At 44.6% G+C, this 21,902-nt stretch overlaps 1 protein-coding gene across 1 annotated transcript; it reads right to left on the reverse strand.

Annotated features, from left to right (window-relative positions):
* Positions 1-593: 593 nt before the first annotated feature.
* DNAAF10 (dynein axonemal assembly factor 10) lies at positions 594-21,888 on the reverse strand. Its single transcript, XM_041756578.1, has 8 exons — positions 21,581-21,888; positions 15,331-15,431; positions 12,692-12,822; positions 10,254-10,355; positions 7,992-8,107; positions 7,238-7,372; positions 4,570-4,667; positions 594-1,503 (listed from the first exon to the last, which is right to left on the reverse strand). Exons 1-8 carry the CDS (start codon positions 21,761-21,763, stop codon positions 1,296-1,298), a joined length of 1,074 nt encoding a protein of 357 aa, XP_041612512.1. The 5' UTR covers positions 21,764-21,888; the 3' UTR covers positions 594-1,295.
* Positions 21,889-21,902: the final 14 nt, after the last annotated feature.

The raw sequence follows: 21,902 nt of genomic DNA on the forward strand, positions 1-21,902 counted from the left end.
AGTGATGAGAAGTGTGTATGGGCTTTGGGGGCAGCATTTTCCTTTCCCAGTGGTGGGAGATCGATCTTACAGTCCATGGCAGATTTAATGAAACAGAAGTAATTATTGTTCTTGACTTAAACCTAATTGCACCACCCAATACACGTTTCCTAAAAGAGAATTCCGTATTTTTTATTTTTCTTCTAAAAATGAAAAACAAAACAAAATAAAACAAAACAACCCAGCAGGTACAGGTTTTAAATTCAGTTTCAGTTTTACTTCCATAATTATGACTGCAGCAAAAAAATCTCTTGGGGATTTTTTAAAAGGTCAATTTTCTGAATTTAATACTCCAAAACACTGAGTTTCCAAGCACCCATAAAGTCACAGGACTCTTACATATTAAAGTGTTTTAGGTGCTCCGACTCCTGAGTTGAGGGGGGGGAGGGTAGGCTTAAGGAAGGCGTGATAAGGTGAATGCCTGAGCCGAGCCAAAGATCCGGTGAGCAGGATGAAACCGTGGGTCAAGAGGTACTTACTAAGCATTTATAGAGCAAAGAAGTGATGGTGTTGGCCTTATTACTACTGTTACATGAACAGAATCAAAGCTTCCACAGATTTCACAAACAAATTTATTTATAAAATATATGAAAAGATTTGACAAAAAAATAAGGCTAGAAAACCCCCATATTCTTCTACATCTCAACATCACTTACCAGCCAATAAACAAGTCTAATTTGACTCCTGTTTTTTAGATAAAAAGAGGTCACTATAAATATTCACTTGGTAAATGATATTTCGTTTTAGGAGTCTTACAGCTGAAAACAGTTACCAAATCTAGTCTGACCGTGCCGTTTCAGTATTTTATAAAGTAATAGTCTGTTCAGAAACTTACTGACACTGAAATCTCTCAAAGTATATTTATGAAGGTTAATTCATGGTACTTTTACCGAGACTGAACTATTTGAAACCAGGTGTTATGGTAAAATATGTAACTCTGGGGTCGAAGAACAAATTTAAAACATGTTTAAATGCATAAAAGTACCAACTTTTTCGTAGAGATGGAGGAGAGATGAGCAGCGCGGGCTCTGGAGACAGCGGTCCCCCAACGCTGCAGCAAACCAGTTCGAGTCCGGTGGATGGAACACACCTCTCGGTGTTTCACACCCGGAGGGAGGCGGGTCTGGACGTTTGCATCTGGGGACTGTTTTCATCCGTCAAATCCAACTCTGCTCAGTGAGGGCCAGAGGATCCCCGGGCACGTCCTAAATACTCTGAGCGTTCCTCCGGAAGGTTTCAGGTCCTAAGTCTTCGGATCAAATTTTATGGAGTTTTGTAACGATCAGTACTCTTACCATTTGATCAAAAGAACTGCAGATGCAGAGACCCCTTTTATCTGGACTCCAGTCGAGACTGGAAATGGGCTGGGTAGACAAGGTGACGTTCTGCAGGAGGCTGACCGAGCCTGCAACTCCCATCTCGACTCCCTCAGAATCTTTCTTTGACCGCTGAATAGGGTACTCGCTGCAAACAAGACGGAGTGGTAAGGACAGAGATCCTAGCGTTCTCCACACCGTATTTATACACATACAGTCCAGTAGCTCCATTTTTACTTCTCTGCTGGGTACTCAAGCTGATAAAGACTTAAAGAATCTCTCCATGTTGCGTTTTATACAAATAGACACTATTTCAGCCTCAGCATCATCCCCCAAAATATAGCTTTAAAAAAGAAATAAAGGGCTCGGTTCTACTAAAAACTTTTAAACATCATCTCTGCTCAGCTTGAGCCTGTATTCTCTTTTATTATAAAGTTCTAGGTTGACCTAGCCTTATTTATTAAACTTGCTTGGTGTTCCTGATAATCCTTTACGCAGTCCTTCTCTAGATCCGGCTTCCTGGACACCACAGGCAGCGCAAGTGCAAAGGCAAAAGCCCTTAAGTAACACTTGCGGAACGTCGCCTAAGCACTTCCAGAATGAGCAGCAGACTCTGTTCCTAACTGTCGAGCTCTATGACACAGACCCAAGCCCACAGACCTTGTGTGTACCATTGCCACAGAAGCATGCTGCTAGGAGACTTTAGATCTTAAAAAAAATCATTGCTTTAAAAAAAAAAAAAAGCAATTCTAAGAACATTTTTTTTTTCAGCTGAACATATAAATTCATAAAATAAGTAGAGCTGAAGGTTAACAACTATAAATACTATTTGGTCTAGATTTGAGAAGGGGGAAAAGAAGTTCCTAGTGAAAAACAGGAATAATCTTCCTCAGAGGGGCTCTAAAGCCTGTTCGGTACCGACCATGACATTACCTTCATTTCCTCGATGCTCACAGAGGCCAAGAGTGTGAGAGGGACAAAGCAACTCAGAAGCAGAGGAGAAACACAAGTGCTAGGCAGATCCCTACTATTCTTTCTTCTTCTTGGACCATACAACCTCTTTTGATTAAAAGGAGTAAGACATTCAGATGATGACACAGTTTACAGAATTTTTTCATGTCTCTTGGCAAAGGATGCAATTATTTAGTATTTAAAACAAAGATTTTTTAAGCCTTCTATATTATCTATTAAAGTTTTAAGAATGTATATGCATGTGTGTGGGTTTTAAATACACAAAAATTGGATGAAGAAGATGTAGTATATGTGAGATGTAGTACACACACACACTAGACTACTACTCAGCCATCAGGAAAAAAAAAAAAGAAATCTTCCCATTGGGAAAGACGTGGATAGAGCTAGAGGGTGTTATGCTATGTGAAATAAGTCAATCAGAGAAAGACAATTATATGATCTCACTCATGCTGAATTTAAGAAACAGAGGATCATAGGTGAAGAGAGGAAAAAATAAGATGCAATCAGTGATGGAGACAAACCTAAGAGACTCTTACCTCTAGAAAACAAACTGAGGGTTGCTGGAGGGAAGGGGGCGGGGGGTACTGGTGACGGGCATGAAGGAGGGCACAGACTGATGAATCACTGACCTCTACCTCTGACACTAGTAACACATTATATTAATTGAATGTAAATAAAATTTTTAAAAAACCAAATACACACAAGAAATCTGCATGTTGGAGTCCATCCACTCAAAAAACAATCTCTGATTTAACTAGATGAGGTGCTCTAGGAACTCTCAGGTACTCAGTAATTGTAGAACAACTACATTACTACCGAGGGAGACTGGCAAATGGAAAGAAAGTCAAATATCATGCTACTTAAACCCAATCTCTTCTGCTGGTGTAGTAACAACTCCGAGAGCAAAGCTCCTAACCAATCTGAAGAAAGACTAGGTATCTGTTACGATGAAGATGAAAATTCATATCGAGATAAGCTTCAAATTTCTGATTACATACAAGACCCCACTTTATACTGTCATCAAAAATTCTAGCTGCAGAAACGTTTGCACGTCGCATGGAATGTGGCTGACAAAGGAAACTGGAAGGAGTTCTTCAGGGAAGGAGCCTGAAGAGCACGGTCCCCGCCGGATACCGATGGGCCCCGCTCGGCTCACCACGGGGCCGGAGCCCTGGGCTGGAGGCAGCGGGGAGGGACGGTGGGCAGCGTACCAGGCAAAGGGAAGCCACCAGTGGGCTGTCCACCGGCTGTTCTCCCGGAATTCTTACGGCTTCTCCTCTGCTTCTTACTAACAGAAACTATACAATCTTGACCGAAAACATTCACTCTCCGGTTTTGGTCAGCTGGATCCCTAACGCTTGAACCCTTCCCACACGCAGCCCCGTTTCTCAGACTCCCTGCTAGCTCCTAACAGCAGCTGATAAATAGACGAGTATTTCGCACATGGCAAAGTCCCAGCCGTGCTGAAGAGTGTTCTTATTCGTGTGTCGTTAATCAAACGTTACTTTTGAAATACCCTTTCATTTGTGTGTTGTTGGGTTTTTTGCCTTTAGTGATGGAGAAAGAAAAAACATTAACTCTCAACTTTTATCAGGCCCTTTAAATGACCGCTGACCTGGTACGTGCCACCTGAGGGCCCGGCACGCCGAGCAGAGCGGCAGCTGTACCTCGCCCTCGCCCTCCCCGCCGCACACAGCCCACTCGACGGCCAGGCTTTCCCTGGACGCCATCAGGGGCCTCGGCACTGTGCAGGTTCCTTCACAGCAATGGGAGGTGAACTTGGGCAAGGGAATTATCAGGATCTAAAATAAAGAATTCCAACCGTCTTCGTATTCTTAAAAGGCAGTGTTCTAGCAACCAGAATGATGTTTCAAAAGCCTTTGTTCAAATTTTTCATATCAAAATTACAAAAGAAAACAAACAATGGAAACCTAGCAAAAAGTATGATTTTATATCTATGAAAAGAATGATTCCTACGTTACCCTGCTATACGGAAGACACAACTGAAATGCCCAATATCTTTAGTGTGTCTAAAGAATGTTAGTGTTTACTAAGTGTAAAATAAGTACATTAATTTTTTTTAAAAGCTGGCAAAATAACACTTACGTAATATCACTTAACTTAAAATCATATCAAAATGAACGAAGTCAAAGGAGGAAGAGAGACAACAAAGTTCACTCTACTCCTACCTTCCGCCCACCAGTGACTTAAAAAGGAGCAACGTGCGCGGGCAGAGACTTACTACTTCCAGAGGTGAAGGCTGCCGGCGCCCCCGGCCGTCAGGAAGAGCTCTCGGTTCTGTGGCAGGTGTCGGACCTGCCACACAGTTGATTTATGGGCCTAGACAGGACAAGAGGCAAACAACTAGTTTTTACATTTACATGATAAAAAAGACTGCGCAAATAGAGAAACTCTGCAGGAAAAAATTGTTTTACTAGAATTCAACTGTTATAAAAGTAGTTGAAGTGTTTCCGGCACGTGTCTTTGTAAGGGCTACAGAGATTACTACAGAGTCCCTCACAAAAAGCATCATTTTTCTTTATTGCTTTATGAAACAAAGTTCTGGTGGATTAAAAAATTGTCATCAGATTAAAAGTCCATATAAGTTTATAGTACAATTATGCAAATCGATTTCTACACATTTAAATATCTCTAGCTCACTCTGAGGGAGAAGAAAAACTCAAAATGCAAATACATATACTTCATCCAAAGGTGAAAAAAGTACAGGCTGAATTTCTTTTTCAAAAACAGTAGACTTTATGCTTTAGGGCAGCTTCAGGTTTCCAGCAAACTGAGTGAGAACTACATGGAGTTCCCATATACAGAATGAATTTTAATTTAAAGCTCCCAGAGCCTTATCTTTATTTTATACCATCTGACTTGTCCAGGCTTCAAAATAAGGACCACAAGGACTTAAAGACGGTGTTTAAGGTCATAATAAACCAGGGTCTTTATCAGTCATATTAAACTAAAAGACAAAAATGGCACCTGGCAGGTTAAGAGCTTGTTAGCACCTCGACAACAGCTAGTAAATCAGTGTTAATGGTGTAAGAGTCACTGCAAGGAATTTGAGAGACAGCGAGATGGTGGGCGGTGGGGGAGCAGGCAGGAAAGATGGAGGGAGCGGGAGGGAGGAAAGATTTCTGCTTGAGACCAACTAGATCTAGGTAATTCTTAGACACTTCACATTTCAGTGAGCGATTAGTCTTGGCATTTGACTGAATAGTCTTGTAAAAGGATGACCATTAGCACATTAAAATCCCATATTCAAGTGTAAGAGTCCTCAAGTGACTGGGTTCAAGGTGTTAAAACGTATTTCAGTTTATTTCATAGTTTAAGCTTCTCTTTTCTCTTCTGAAAACTGAATAAAAACATACACACACAAAGCAAGAGGGGATGTGACCTCTTAAAATACACTGGCTACGGGGGCACCTGGGTGGCTCAGTGGTTAAGCGTCTGCCTTTGGCTCAGGTCGTGATCCCAGGTCCTGGGATCCAGCCCTGAGTCAGGCTTCCTGCTCAGGGGGGTCTGTTTGTCCCTCTCCCTCTGCCACTCTCCCTGCTTGTGCTCTCTCACTCATGCTCTCAAATAAATAAAATCTTAAAAAAAAAAAAAAAAAAAAAAAACCACTGGCTGAGAAACGTGTTACAATTGCATAAGAGTCCATTTAAAAAAAAAAAAAAGAGTCTATTTAATAAAATGCTTTAAGCTGCTGATAGGCACTTACTATATTCTGAAATAACAAGGCAAAAGATACTGCAACTTACAGCTACGTTGTTAAGAATTTAGTTCATCAGGCAGTGACAGCAATTTATATGCAGTAATAATAATAATTAGCAGTAATAACAAAATAAGACAAGACAGGAAGGTTTGAGAAGTGCTACTGAATCCGTGATGGAGGGAGAGGGAGCGAGAGAGTAAATGTTAGTTCCTGAGCAACTTACAAGTTTTAATCTTATGGAAACTACAAACCTGTAACGGATCTTTACTTCCACATTCAAGGAAGGTCGGAGTCACATTCCCAACCCTCTGGCAAATGACAGGGCATTTCAGCTTGAATTTTATGCAATCCCCTTACTCCAGGCTTCATCATCTTGTTTTTTTTTCTTTCTTTAACCAGTTTCTTCCCTGCGATCTGCTTTCTTGATCTATTTTTGATGTCGTAATACTGTACGTTTCCTTCTTTTTAAGATTTTCTTTATTCACTTATTTGACAGAGAGAGAGAACAGGGGGAGGGGCAGAGGGAGAGGGAGAAGCAGGCTCCCCGCTGAGCAGGAGCCCCATGCAGGGCTCCATCCCAGGACCCCGGGATCACGACCTGAGCCGAAGGCTGATGCTTAACCGACTGAGCCACCAGGTGCCGTGGATGTTTCCTTCCAAGCTACTCAAATACGTCTGGAGCAACGTACGGTACGTATATGTGTAAATGAGTGACTGAATAATTTTTCTGAATCCACTATGTGCCCATGATTAATGTTTTGAATGATTTCACTTAATATAGCAAACCGGAATATAAAATGAAATGAAATAACATATACGTGTTGATATGTTTTGAGAAGTATATAATTAGATATTAACACAAATATTATATTTATTAGAAAGCATAAGGCTACATTTTGTCGATGCAGTTCTTACCATCAGCGAGTTGTCTTGTGATGTTCTTAAACTACAAAATAAGATTCTTAGCCAACTGAGAAGCCTTTATTGTAATCAAGAAATCTAAAATTGATAAACTTTGGGAAAGTACTCTCTGCACAGAAAAACTTGTCAAGTTCCTACAGGAATGCATTAAAAATAGCTCCCTTCACATAAAGACTTGGAAGGAACCTCGGTGACTAATTCTATTTATTAGTCTAAAACAAGCTATGAACATTCCTCTTCAAAGAAAGACATTTCTCTCCTAACTTACCTTTTCTGAAACAGAAGCAAAACCTTTAGTTGGATGCTGTGTCCTCATATCAAAAACATGAAATTTTCCTTCCAGTGACGTAGCTACCAATTTATTCATACTTATGTCTTTTCTGTCAAACTCCAAGCTGCACACCTGAAATAGAAAATACGTACTATTGATGGTCCAATGACTGTTATTCAGGAGGTTCTTTTAAACTAAGTCAAACAGTAAAATTATCAGTTCATGTGAAAGCATTTAAATAATCACTGTATCTTTTGAGATCAATCTGGAAACCCATGGGATCTTTCACTGTTTTCATGTAACTTTATTTTCTACCGCCCAGTCAAAGCTGATTTTTAAAAAACAGGAAAGAACCACATTCTTCACTAAAGGTCTACAATTCACGACCCCCAAATCTGAAAGTACTTGGGGAGGCTATTACTGCTTCAGGCTTTCCAGTATTAGCAGGCACAGGGCCCGTTACCACCTCACTATCACACGGCCTCGCCCACAGGGGTCCAACAGACAGGCCACGGGGGCTGGTGGCCACCAGGGACTGTCACAGCACATCTCAACGTGTGCTCACTTTCTGAAGAGAGGACCCCTGATGAGAATCATTAAATTCTCAGAGGGCTGAACAGCCCCGAAGGTTCAAAGCCATGGGCAGGGGGATGCCTGAGATGAGCCACGAGGGGCGCTCTGCTTTTGAAGTAGTTCGGAGGTGGACAAAAGCACGCTCAGACCACCCACACAGAAGCCAAGTGTACGTTACCCCATTTTTTATGTTGGTCTCCCACCGCAAGGACATATTTCTCAGATCAAACAGTTTGATGTCGCCATTGTCGTAGCCAGCACAAACAACACGCTCCTCTTGATTGTAAGCATTGCCTGGAAATCAAGACGCATTGCGGGTCTTTAGGAAGGCTCGTCTGAAGGCTGCTGAAATCACGTCGTAAAACACACATATAACTGGTACCAAATCAGACCAAAAAACCCACAAGAGGCCAAATCTCGAGTTGCCAACCCTGAAGGGACGTCAGAATTATTAGGCTGGCTATCTGATACTGGTTTTTGAGTTTTTTTGCTTTTTGTTTTTTTAAAAGCCTCCCTTGCTGAAGTTCTCTAGTGGAGGGCTGACCGGTGTTCACCGGAGTCTACGTGGAAGCGCCCTTCCTTCTCTGCCGGACCCGCACACGGCCGGGTCGGTTATGTCCAAACACAGCAGAAGAAGAACTACAGCTGTGCTACGGTTGCTTTCTCTGGCAGCAACTACATTTGGACGCAAATAGAAACAACCTGAAAACTCCTTCATTTTACAAAATGTCGTCTGGTGTTCTCTTTGCATGGAAATAAATCTGAACTGGTAAGTTAACACACTGTGATCTGTGCGTAGTTGTAGGAACGATCACAGCTGCAGTAAGACTGTAACCTGAGGTTCAACTCATCCTGCGTGGATCCGGGGGTGCTTCTGGAGGACCTCTGGCACTCCCCTCTCCCCGCCACACACCACCAATTTGATCTTCCTCAAGTTCTGGTCACATCTCATCCCCAGAAAAACTCTCAAAAGTTCACCTCCGCCTCCACACCATCTAAACACTCCTGACTTCGGAAAGGCTACTCCCGCCACGGTTTCCTTCAACATATGTTCTTGGGCACATTTCAGGCTATTCCCCAGGCTTGACATTTCCTCCCAACTTCAGTGATTCAAATACTATATATACTTGGCCTGGGGTCAAAATGTTCTTCCTCCATAGCCACCTGTCCCTCGAGATGCCTTCTATATTCATCCACACCTCTTGTCACCTTTTATCATTCCCGCCCTGTAGCATCATTAGCGTAGACGTCATACCCTCTTTACTAAACTATAAGCTTCTTGAGGCAAGACTGGGAATCTCTCACCTCTGCATGTTCACACTGTTCTGCATGTACCTGACATTCATAAAAGAGTCAGATCAATTGTTTTTCAAACTTAATGTCCCAAATTTAAAACTGCACTTATGTCCCTTAGATCAAAGATGAAAGGCATTAATGGACCCACAGGTAATAACATTTTAATTATTGTATCAAATTTTAGATGATGATTCTAAATACAAATTCTGAAATTTCTCCCTAGAGTGTACATGCACTAAATTTATATATTATTGCTCATAACATATAAACACAGTAATTCCCATACAATAACTTATTTTTTTAATTGGAAATCTAAGACTTTCCTCTGATTAAATAATACTGCAATTTTTAAACAACATATAAAAGTTAAATAGTTCACATATACTATTAAGTCGCACTTTTAATGCCTGTTATCTACACAAGATTATGCGAAGAAACAGAAGAAAGAACATACAGATTTCCAACTAAGTATGATCCGTATCCTTTAGGAGCAAAAAATATTTTAATTATGGCTGTCAGCAAGAGAGATACTAGGGCACACATCATTTAATCCTACAAAGTCAATGTGCATTTTAAGTAATAGTAACAGAGGAACATAAGTTATCAAATGATAAATAATTCTGTAACGGCATAACGATGTTCTAGAAAATAACACTGTGTCGAGTATAACGTGAGATCTGTTGGGTCACCATTTGATTTTGAGACTCTGCTTAGCTCCATTAATGGCATTTGGCTCCAAACCAGGTCAACATTATCTAGTTAAACAGAAGTGTGTAATAGTAGCAAATATTTTGAGCACTTAATAATTTAAGCACAAGTCTCAGCACTTTCCATGTATTAATTCACTGAATCCTCATAATGCTATTAGGTAAATTCTATTATTAGTTCTGCTTTATAAGTGAAGAAGCTAAGGAACAGAGAGAAGCTTGGTAAGTTGCCCACTTCACTCAGCCAAGAAATAACAAAGTGAGGATTCAAACCGAGGCCCCAGAGGCTGACATTAATAAGCACCGTCTCTATCTGCCTCAATACACTATCAGAACAATCCACAAAGCAGACTGTAAAGGAGACTATTGGGAATTTCTTGAAGCACTGCGCTTTTCACCATCTGATACCTCAAATGCAAGGTTCTTCAATAATTTACCAAATGCCACAGTCCAACAGTCCCTCTTGTTTTCTCCTTGTACAGGTTCCATATTGGCAACAGGATCATCTTTTTGTCTTGGGTCCCACACCTTCACAGTGCCTGTCGTACATACAAGTGAGTTGGAAAAATTCAATAGTGATTGATGACATTTCTGCATTCTCTTCCTATGACTTCCTGTGTCTGTGGCGATACGACAGACCACAGAACACTCGAAGAATACTCACATATTTCTGACTTCCACTTGGGCAAGTTGTATTTAATACCAGACATAACCCCTATGTTATTGTCAGACTCGATGTCTAAGTTAATAGATACAGAAAAGCCAACAGCTCTTCTGAAGTTATCAACAAGGTATGAATGACAAAGGAAACATAAAAGTTATTAATTCAGATTATGTCTTATTTCCTTTGAGCCTAAACCTAATACACTGGTTATTTAGAATAATATCAGTGTCATTTCCATTTTTTTTCCATACAACCCATGTAACCGTTGGCATTTTTTTTATACAGATGAATAAACTCTAATTTTTACAGTTACGATTTCTTATATGGGGTTATAGAATACTATCTCACATACAATTAAGTTTAATTTCCCTGTGGCAACAGAGATGAGGGAAGTATTAAATAAAATTAACACATACGTCTTCTCAATGCTTCTCCTTTTAATGCAAATTACAGGACTACTAACTAAACTCCTCATTGCCTATGAGAAATACAAATGCATTTAATAAAATGGCTAAGAGGCAAGTACTTGAGAGACAACAAGAAAAGGGTAAAAAATCCTTAAAAGAGATAATAAACTCAGGAAAAGGAGAGATATCCCACTAGATTTATCTCCAAGGATAAAATAAAGTGTGTCATTAAAAAAATTTCTCACAAATGTGACAAGAGGTTATTATATTACTCTAGAGGGTTCATACAAATTATTACGCTAGAGGGCTCACACAAATTGATAAGATCCATATGGAATTTGCAATAGTTAAATGAGCAAAGAACATAAATGGACAATTCACAAAACAAAACTAACTGACAAATACAGAAAGTTAAATACAGAAGTTAACACAAATTGGAATGGACTATGATTTTTATCTATAAAATTGCGGGGGGGTGGCGGGAAGGAAAATCAATGCCGGTAGGGTAGACTGGAAATCCACCTATGGTAGTGTGGAATGTACACGGGTACTTTGGAAAGTCTGACAGTAGATTTTAAAAATTAAGAAAATATGCTAATTCTAAGAAAGTTATATACATGATGATACTCATTCCTTCATGATTTTAAGGCCACTCTCCTAAAACAATAAACAAAAACTTAACACAAACTGAATGCTTATTAACAAAGACATGGTTAAGGACGCCTGAGCTACACGCACAGTGTAGTGACTTTCACATAGTCATTAGAATGGCAGTGATGGAAACGGCAACATCTGTGTATGACAAAACACAAAATTTAAAAAGACAAAAATCACATCCACACTGACAGCTAATACAAAACTGTAGATGAGGCTAGAAAGGAAAACAAATCTAAGGGTTATGCTGCTGTGGAAGACTGAATGCTAATTTTCCTTCTATATTCCATGTGACTTTTATGATTAAAAGGAATAACTTATTTCTAAAACAGACACTCTGAATAAACTCTTAAAAAATATATATTTCACTTTTCTTTTAAAACAATTTCCTCATGGTCTTGAGCAGCCATTAAAAACCAGCCAAACTCACTAAGGTGCTAAGTATTTTATGAGGAAGCAAATTCTGACTCCCTTTACAGGCATTCAGAACACCTCTGAACACCAACAGACCTGTCCCCTTAGGAACCGCAGGGTGGACAAGTAAAGTTGGTGCCCTCGGATCCTCCTACCATGCTCGGTGGAGGATCACAGACCTTCGATGTTCAACCGGCTGTCAACACGACAGTTTTCACAAGTACTAATTCTGCTTTTCAAAAAAAGGAAAGTGAGGGACGCCTGGGTGGTTCAGTGGGTTGGAGCATGCAACTCTTGATTTCGGCTCACGTTGTGATCTCAGGGTCATGAGATCAAGCCCGCTGTTGGGCTCTGCACTGGGCGTGGAGGCTGCTCAGATTTTCCCTCTCCTTCCCTCCGCCCCATCACAAAAATGAAAAGCTGCCTCCCACCCTATATTGTCAGCTGCCTCAAAAACCTGTGAGGAAATTTTAAATCTTCAAGGTTCATAGGAAACAGTGGTAGTAGTTGAACTAGCTCCAAACTAAAATGGTAAGGGCTATATGCCTCTGTCTCAAAACACCTAGAAGTCTGAGGCAGTTGAGGGATAAGCAATTCAACTTGCCTATTAAATAAGTGTACCATTAGATTGAAGGAGCCAAGGCTACTGAAGAGGATTTTCACATAGAGAAGATAAACTGTTGCACAAGGATCTAAAGAAAAAACACTTTTAAATACACAGAATGCTTTAACTTACCATCTCGGCTGCCAGTCACAATTTCAGGCGCACCTTCCCCGATTCCCAGTCCACCTACGCCATCTATGGTATTTATAATTTCTTTATGGCCCTTTACGGAATATACTGGGATCTCTGGAGCTTCCAAATTCCTAGACAACAGAACACAGCCTCTTATTTACTCTACGAGGCCCACACATTTAGTCCATTACTGAAATTTAAGAATGCACATCAAATTTAGATTTTTGTTTAAAAATAAGGGTTTCAAAAAAAAAAAAAAGGGGGTTTCAAGTATGAACATAATTTATACATTTACTTCCAATATTTTGTCTCCTCTTTAGCTACTGTCAAGTCCTCAATGAGAACTGCCATCATTCAACTTGCAACTCTAAGTCCTGAGCCCACTTAGTGATTCTTGGAGATCATCATCTAGGGCCTCTGCACATGATTTACCAGGTGAGCTTGCTAATAAATGCAGATTCCTGGGCTCCTTCCCAGACGTAATGGAGGAGGAGCCCCAAATCTTCTGACCCTTTGGTCCACTGAAGTCTAATCATCACTACTTTGAACACAGAATAAGTTCAAAGTAATTCAGAATGTTTCCAAAATAGGCCTTGCTAGTCTGATCTTGAGATCTTTTGGAAGGATAAAATATGAATAGTGTTTACTTTGCATACGTTTCCTCCTTTATAACGTACTATTTTCTCACTACATTCCATACTATTTTCCAGATGCCTGGGTGGCTCAGTGGTTGAGCATCTGCCTTCGGCTCAGGGCATGATCCTGGGGGCCTGGGATGGAGTCCTGTGTCGGGCGCCCGCAGGGAGCTTGCTTCTCCCTCTGCCTGTGTCTCTGCTTCTCTCTCTTGTGTCTCTCATGAATAAATAAATTAAATAATAAATTCTGTACTATTTTCATCTAGTTACATATTTTCTTTCTTTTCTTTCTTTTTTTTTTTAGTTACATACTTCTTAGTGTATCATCATGCTGGTCACAATAAATGTAAGTCTGTCTAAATCTAGGTTAGTTAAGAGAGAGGAATGCAGGAAAGTACCTGCTAACTATGAGCGTCTGAGTCTCCCCGAGATGGCAGGCTCAAGCAGGTTATGTTAATATACCCCTTCTCATGCCTCCCTTTTTTTCCTAGAGCCTTTAATCCACATTTCTCTTTAACAAGTCAGTTTTTGACAACTTATACTTTAAAAAAAATAATAATAAATGCAGCTATTCACAAAATGTAATCCTAACTTATTACTAGATTATTATCCCAAGATTTATTAGTAAAATCTCTCTGATTAAAATTTCAGATAGCTCAACCTGGTTAAGAGATGTTTACCTTTGCAGCATCACTGTGAAAGAATCAGACTAAATAGGACTGAGGTTCTACTTAAAGGAACTGCTTTGACAGACTTTACGACACTGCTTTTTATAGCATGAAATTGTAAGATTAAACAATGATAGTAAGTCAGTAATACCTATAACTATTCTAGGAGACTCTATTAGGAAGACAGTCAACAGTTATATTTTTTGCATATTCTTTTTTTTTTTTTTTTTTTTTTTTTTTAATTTATGATAGTCACAGAGAGAGAGAGAGAGAGGCAGAGACACAGGCGGAGGGAGAAGCAGGCTCCATGCACCGGGAGCCCGACGTGGGATTCGATCCCGGGTCTCCAGGATCGCGCCCTGGGCCAAAGGCAGGCGCCAAACCGCTGCGCCACCCAGGGATCCCCCTTTTTTGCATATTCTTATACTGAAATATGTTATTTTAAAAAATAACAAGCAGACTGGCCTCTCCCGATTTCTGTGAAAGTATATGACACAGCATGTAAGAACCGGTGCATTCTGCTAAGTGCTGACTAAGCAGTTAAAGCAAAGGAAGTTAAAATAGCTTCATTCTGTTTTATATTCTAAGAGAGATATTTCAGAGTAACTCAATTAGAAAGCAGCAGATTCTGAGTGAGAATCAAGAAAGGTCACCTTAGAAAACATGAAGCAGAGAAGATGATTTCTTCTAGAACATCACTATATACTTTAAACAGGTAAAATAAGATATTCTTGAGAAAGAATTAAAAGGAATATCAGTTCCTGCAATTTAATTTCAATATGAGGAAATAAATCCAGGTCGAAAATTACAAGCCTTTGGCATAATAATGGTTTTGTTCATTAGTGACAGGTTTACATTGATTTGCTCAACAGACGTGTTCCTGAAAAGTTGTGCTTCGATATCAACTGAAGTATTAATTTTTTTTTAATGAGAGTTCTACATTAAAAAAATCAAAACAAAATCTGTGTGTATCATTCAGTAAGGCTAACTGTCTTGCGGACACGTAAACAATATCTAACTGTTCTGCGCCACACGTGTGCGGGGAAGAGCCCTTGAGGGACACATACAGGGCAGCAAACGCCAGCACCAAACAGCGAGTGTGGAAATAAATACCGGCAACACCATTCAAACTCTAAAGAAAATCCAATGTATTTTTAAAGAGATTTTGAATATGAAATCTAGAAATATGCATTAAAAGACAATTCTCACGTTTTCGTAAACAGTTAAAAATGAACAGGAAACATCTTAAAATTAGGACTCTCCGTTTCAGAGGAAGACCCGAGGCTGTCAAGGAGAACGCCGACCGTGTGTCCTGCTATTGATCAGATCATCTTACCATACATGGAGGTTTCCGGCAAAGTCTCCAGTCGCCAAGTATCTCTGCTGTAAAGATGTTGCACCGAATGTTCCACATTTAACGGGTTTGGCCTTCTCAATCTTGACGGGGGGGAGAGAGGACCGTCACTGAGGTAAGCAGCCGTGTACACGGTCCACGTATTCGCGGCTGTTGTGGGGCTGGTACGACGCGCAGTACGAAAGCATCAAAGCATCCGATCCAGTCGTCAGGCTCCTCCTGCAGCCGCTTCTCCGTGGTCCGGAAGCCCGCGCCTGTCCGGCCCGGCCCTTCCCGGCACCCCCAGGAGGCCCCGCAGCACCGGACACTGTCCGCAGCCGACGTGCTGCTGCTCCTCAGGGTCCTCAGCGCAGGCGACAACAGGCCGCAGGTGGTCGCGCCCGACGGCCACGCGTCCCTCTCGGCCCTCCCCGGGAGCCCACGTCCCCGCTCTCCCGGCCCTACCGAGGCGGCGAGGTCCGCGCGAGGCCCGAGGGCGCCGCTGCTGGTCCGGGGCAGCCAACAGTCTCCAGCTTCTTTAGGCGGCAGCCGCTCCCCGCGTGCCCGCAGCCCGCAGCCCTGTCGGTGGCCCCACCGCGCACCCGCCCTGCTGAAGGGCCGAGCCCCGGACCCGGCGCGGTCCTGGGGCGGGATCGGTCCACGTCGGCTCCGCACGGCCCGCTCCTCCCTCCGCCCGGGTCTCTGCCCCTCTGTCCCCGCGGCCCACACTCTTCCTAGGCTCCTGCTCTAGGCCAGCGAGCCCCGGCACATGGGGCCCAGCGAGCAGGCCCGCCCCGCCTCCAGGAGGTCCCGCCAAGCAGCGACTCCTCCGCGACCCCATCCGCGATCCGCGATCCCCGCACGATCCCCGCAGGCTCCTCCCCGGCCCCCCCCCCCCCGCCCCCGCGGGGCCTCCGCTCATCCCCCCACTTCTCTGCTGCCCCCGCCCCAGCCCCCTGCCGGGCCCTGGGCCCCTGAGCCCTCCCCGAGTCTGCCGCTGCCTTCGACCCTACAACTCGGGCCACGTGGGATCAGTCGAGGCCGCCCAGGGCCGCCCGGGGGGCCGAGGCAGCGCGGTCCTGGTCCCGGTCCCGGTCCTGGTCCTGGTCCCGGTCCCGGTCCCGGCCTCCCGCCTACGGCCTGCGGTGCTGGGCTGCAGCCCCGCCGCCTCCGCCTGCCCCGGCCGCCCCGCCGCCGCCCGCCCCGGGCCAGCAGGCCTCCCGCCCAAAGCTGACCTCCCCTGAGCCCTGCGGTCGCACGGCCCTTCCAAGACTTTCCTGCGGGTACTAGGACACGGTCCTCCCTAGGTCCTCCCCAGCGACCTCTTTATCTCACTCCAACCCTTTCGCCCTTTGGAACAGAATCTCGAGCCAGGCTCCGAGAACACACTGATCGTCGGCGCCTACATGAATTCACACACACACACACACACACACACACACACACACAGTTGAAAGCTGTCAATTGATAGTTTTTCTCAAACTTAAGTTTTCTTGCATATCTCTTTCAGCTCGTCTGTTAGGAAATATCAGCAAATGCACACCCGTAAGAAAACCTGGAAATGAAGATTCTGTCTTCGTTTCATGAAAGTCAGGTCTGGTTACTTCACATGCTACAAAGACCACATTATGATGATGCAGCCAGATTTTTCAACTGGAAAACTCCTTCTTTGTGCAGAATTGGAACCGACTATGTTCCCATGTTTTACAGACTCCCAAAAACAGCACCGCGGCGTTCAGAGTTCTGGCACCTGAACACATCTGACAATCCCTGAGAAGGAAAGAAACCAAACTAAGAACCGCTTTACTACAATAGATCCTGTAGTAGATGTGTCCACATTTGTCATTGCACAAATTCTGAAAGTCAGTCTTCACTGGAATATAATGGAACGGAACAAATGCATCTCCATCTACAGGGGCCCAGACTCGCAGGAGAGGAGCCAAGGCCTGTGGTAGACAGAACGTACAGAGCTCTCTGCAACCTCACCGTGATTCTCTGATCTTATTCTCCGCTTCTCTCCTCTCTACTACACTGCAGCCACATCTCTAGCTTTCTTTTTGCTCTTTAGACACAATATAAAGTCATTTCAACCTCAGGACATTTGCACTTACTATTAACTAATGCCTGAATCGCTCTTCCCTCACATCATGAGATCTTCCTTCTCGCAATTTGGATTTCAGCTTAAATGTCACCTCCTCTAAGAGGCTTTCCCTGCTCCTCCATTCTGAAGTGGAATCCCCAAAGCACTATCACTCACCCTGTTTAATCTTCTTTACTAAGCACTTACCAGTAAAACTGTTTTATTCAATTATCTATCCCAACCTTTCTAGAATGAGAACCATGAGAAGGGGGCCTCATCCCATCTGTTAGGCAACCTTGTAGGTGCTCAACGTCTCTTGAATGAAAGTATAAAAGGGCATTAACCTCTCATTCCTAGTGCTGGGGAAAGGGCAACCACTGCTGAGTCCATATTCCCATTTCTCCCACCACGGTTTCACATGACACACAGTTTCTGGTGTCATTTATATGCCACAATGAAAACAGCATTCATATACTCAACACACATACCAGATACCATTCTAGACGGCCCTCCGGGCTATGCCATCCCTCTTCTGTTTAACACAACTGCAAGCCAAGTATTTGGAACACTCTTTTCCAGATGAGGACACAGGCTTACTCAAGGTCCCTAGGGCCAGGGAGACTCTATGCTCTTTATACTAAACTAGGTGCCCCCAAACTTACAGGTAAATCAATTAGATAAAGTTTATTACCTAGCCCCCATCCTGGGGGCTAAACCTGAGAGTCATGAGAAGTACCAATGGGCTGGTGAGGGAGATGGTACAGTCATGAACTGAACCTACTTTCAGACTAGTGTCCTTTGGTTTTCACCTTCACTCGTATCTTTACAAGATGTAAATATATGGTGCTTATGCTTCCCTCATGTTCTCTCGTCTCCTCATACCAAAGAAAAATAAATAGGTACTCATAGTCTGCTGTGCAAGAGTCAAATTATTTCAAAATATAAAAATATTTTAAAACCTCAAATGTATAAACCTTATCTGCATGACAATGACAACTACAGTTTGCTGAGAAGAGCTGAGCTCTGCTGACAAGCGGACTTACAGAAGCAGGGGTGTTTTCTCTTTCTAAGATGTTCATGGAGGTCATAATAGCTTTAAGAAGTAGCACTAGAGCGAAGCTAAGTTGTTTTTTTTTTTTTTTAAGATTTTATTTATTTGTTCATGAGAGACACAGAGAGAGGCAGAGACACAGGCAGAGGGAGAAGCAGGCTCCCTGTGGGGGGCCCGATGCGGGACTCGATCCTGGGACCCCAGGGTCATGCCCCGAGCCAAAGGCAGATGCTCAATGCAGAGCCACCCAGGCGTCCTGAAGCTAAGTTTTAATAGTTCATAAAAAGGCTCCTTCTCTGCCTCTGTCAAATTATTTTACCTTTGGGGGAGAAAAAAGGTTCAAAAAACCCAATGGTTACTTACATTCTTCTTATTAGGAAAAAAAATGGCTAAAAAGATTTTACAAAATTTGTTTCACAAAGAAACTGGCATATAGTAATAACTTTTGCTGTATGGCACATCATAGATGGTCATTTTTGACATATCTGTGGGTTCTCTTTGCTGCAGTAAGCTGACATGATTAAGGCAGCCCATGAGGATAATTCCCATGAGAGCTATTTTTGTTCTGTCTGTGGGTGGGTCTAGTACAGCTTGTCAGTATTTCCTCCTCCACATCCTGGTGCTACTTTAATTAACATTAAAAGTTAGTCAACCAAATGGTAACAAGGGTAAACTCAGTGGTGCTGGGGCTAAAAAAGCAGAACTTTATTAGCTTATTATTAATTTCCGCACCATAAACATCCACAACCATGACTCCATCTTGCAGGGCCACCCCTCGTCCTTTGGGCCAATTAGAGAAAAGGTGCCCTTCATAGGATGAGGAAGTCTCACACCTGTAAAGTTTGATGAGAAAGAGATTCTCAGCTCTCACTTGAACCCTGCAACCTGCGTGCAATGGAACAAACAGCTCAGCCGTACAGCAGGCCCTCATTCCGTCTGTCCTTCATACCAAGGTCAGGCACACATGGACAGAGACCCATCGGCATCCCTCCCACATTTTTACCTCAGATGCACGAGCTTTGGAACACGTGACCTGAGGTGGTTCCACGATGAAGAACCAAGTGTTTCAAGAATTCACCTACCCAGTGGCAGTCAACCCTGGTACCTGTTAGAATCATGTAGCTGAAGTCTTAAAAATACTGATGTCCAGGCCTCACCCTAGTGTAGATGCAAGAGTCCCACGGCATCGGAATTCCCTAAGGTGGGACCACGGCTGAATATTTTAAAACACACACACCCACCCCACCCCACCCCCAGAGCGCACTCTGCTGATCCTGTGCACAGTAAGGGTTGGGAATCACCAAGCCTGTATTAAACCTACAGCCTTTCCCACTGCACCATCACAGCCAAACGTAATCCAAGTTCTTAAGTGTTTTGCCCTAGTTTTATCCTCTCTTTAAAAGAAGGGATTCGTCCCTTGAGTACCTCGGCCCTTCTTCAGCATAGTGTCTTGGCATAGGTTGCCAAGAGATAGAGACAAAGGGCACTATTTCGCCTTGTGGAACGAGTGTAGTCCTGAAATGTGCACAAATCCTACCTTAAAAGCCACAAGTCTGCAAATGCTCTCTGGTTAAATGTGACGGTAGTTGGTATCTGTTCCTAATGCTTCACCTGTAAATTTCTGTCTCCTATTCCAAGGTCTCCCAGTTGTTCAAACCCTGACGCCTGTTGGTTAATGATCCATAAACCAATTATTTAAATTTCCCAAGTTACATCCTTTTACAGGTACGCGTGCACTCGTGCTTTTAACAGGTAATTTACTGAGCGGCTGAACCTTACAAGCCGCACTCCTGAAACACACCACCCTTACTCCCCAGGAGCTTACGATCTACTTAGAGACATACGGGACACAACTGTATACTTCTGGAGCGGACCCTAGGTACCCGAGGAATGCACTGCCAAGATGTGCTCCTGTGGGGATCAAGTCATCCCAACTGGGCCCTAAAACAGCAACGGGTGCCTGGGGGCTAACCAGTGAACTACAGAAGACAAGGCGAAGACGACTAAGCCATGCTTAGGAACTCTGACCTAAGTACTTGGCAAGAAAAGACAAACTGAACAGAAAGCCAGCACTCGGAGAAATTTACAGTTAGACGGGATCCCGTGTACCTTCTAATCCAAGCTTGCCATCCAAACTGTATTTATCCTTTAGCTGACAGTTTAACACCTGTCTCATCCAAGCGGATGCTCTCCAGTTGCTTTTTTTTTTTTTTTAAGATCTTATTTATTCATGAAACACAGAGAGAGGCAGAGACCCAGGCAGAGGGAGGAGCAGGCTCCACGCAGGGAGCCCCACGTGGGACTGGATCCCAGGACCCCGGGGTCACGCCCTGGGCCGCAGGCAGGTGCTCCACCGCTGAGCCCCCCTGGAGCCCCAGTTTCTTTTACTCTCGCAGAACCGTGTTCCTTTATGGTGGAGAATTTATCTCGGTTTGTATTTATGCATCCTCGGTCTGGAAAGTAAACACCCCGAGGGCGGGGACGCTGCCATTCACGTGCCTGCGGACACCGGGCCAGCGCCTCCGCCACCTACGCAGGCACCTCTGCTTCTGCTTCTATCAAACAGCAGTTTAGGGCAGCCGGGGGGGAGGGGGGGGGGGCTCCGCGGTGGACCCTGATCCGGACTCAGACCCTGACCAGGACCCAGACCCCGACCTGGAGCCTGACCCTGACCTGACCCGACCCTGACCCAGACCCAGACCCGGACCCCAACCCCGACACGACCCCGACCCGACCCGGACCCCGACCCCGACCTGGACCCCGACCCGGACCCCTACCCGGCCCCGACCCCGACCCGGCCCCGACCCGGACCCCGACCCGGACCCCGACCCGGACCCCGACCCCGACCCGGCCCCGACCCGGACCCCGACCCCGACCCGGACCCCGACCCGGCCCCGACCCGGCCCCCGACCCGGACCCCGACCCGGACCCCGACCCCCGACCCGGCCCCGACCCGGACCCCGACCCCGGCCCCGACCCGGACCCCGACCCGGCCCCGACCCGGCCCCGACCCCGACCCCTACCCGGACCCCGACCCGGACCCCGACCCGGCCCCGACCCCGACCCGGACCCGCCCCGGACCCGGCCCCCGCCCCCGCCCCCGCCCGTCCCGCCGCACCCACCTCCCGCAGCAGCTTCAGGTCCCCGTGCTGGATCTCGTACACCTGGACGACGCCGGTGCCCCGCGCGAAGTTGCCCATGGTCACAAACTTGGCGCTGCAGGGCACCCACTTGCAGTCAAACACCGTGTAGTTGAGGCCCTTCTGGATGTGGGCGATGATCTGAGGCTTCTCGAAGGCCGACATGGTGCCCCGCCCGGCCCCGCGGCCCCGCCGGCGCGCCCGACAGCGCTAACCGGGAAACCAGACCCCAAACAGCAACGACAGCGCCCCCCTGCCGCTCGCCGTAGCCGCCCCGGGCGCCCCCCGGCCGGTGTGGTCGTCT

Source organism: Vulpes lagopus, chromosome 5 (genome assembly GCF_018345385.1).
Source record: "Vulpes lagopus strain Blue_001 chromosome 5, ASM1834538v1, whole genome shotgun sequence".
NCBI lineage: Eukaryota > Metazoa > Chordata > Mammalia > Carnivora > Canidae > Vulpes > Vulpes lagopus.

What these genes read in the sequence shown, in the direction of transcription:
- DNAAF10 (XM_041756578.1), bottom strand. Translation starts at nt 21,763, where the DNA reads ATGTCGGCCTTCGAGAAGCCTCAGATCATCGCCCACATCCAGAAGGGC. An exon ending in ACCTGAAGCTGCTGCGGGAG is followed by an intron (nt 15,432 to 21,580) that starts GTGGGTGCGGCG and finishes CCCCCCGTCAAG; the next exon opens with ATTGAGAAGGCCAAACCCGT. An exon ending in GCCGGAAACCTCCATGTATG is followed by an intron (nt 12,823 to 15,330) that starts GTAAGATGATCT and finishes TCTGTTGTCTAG; the next exon opens with GAATTTGGAAGCTCCAGAGA.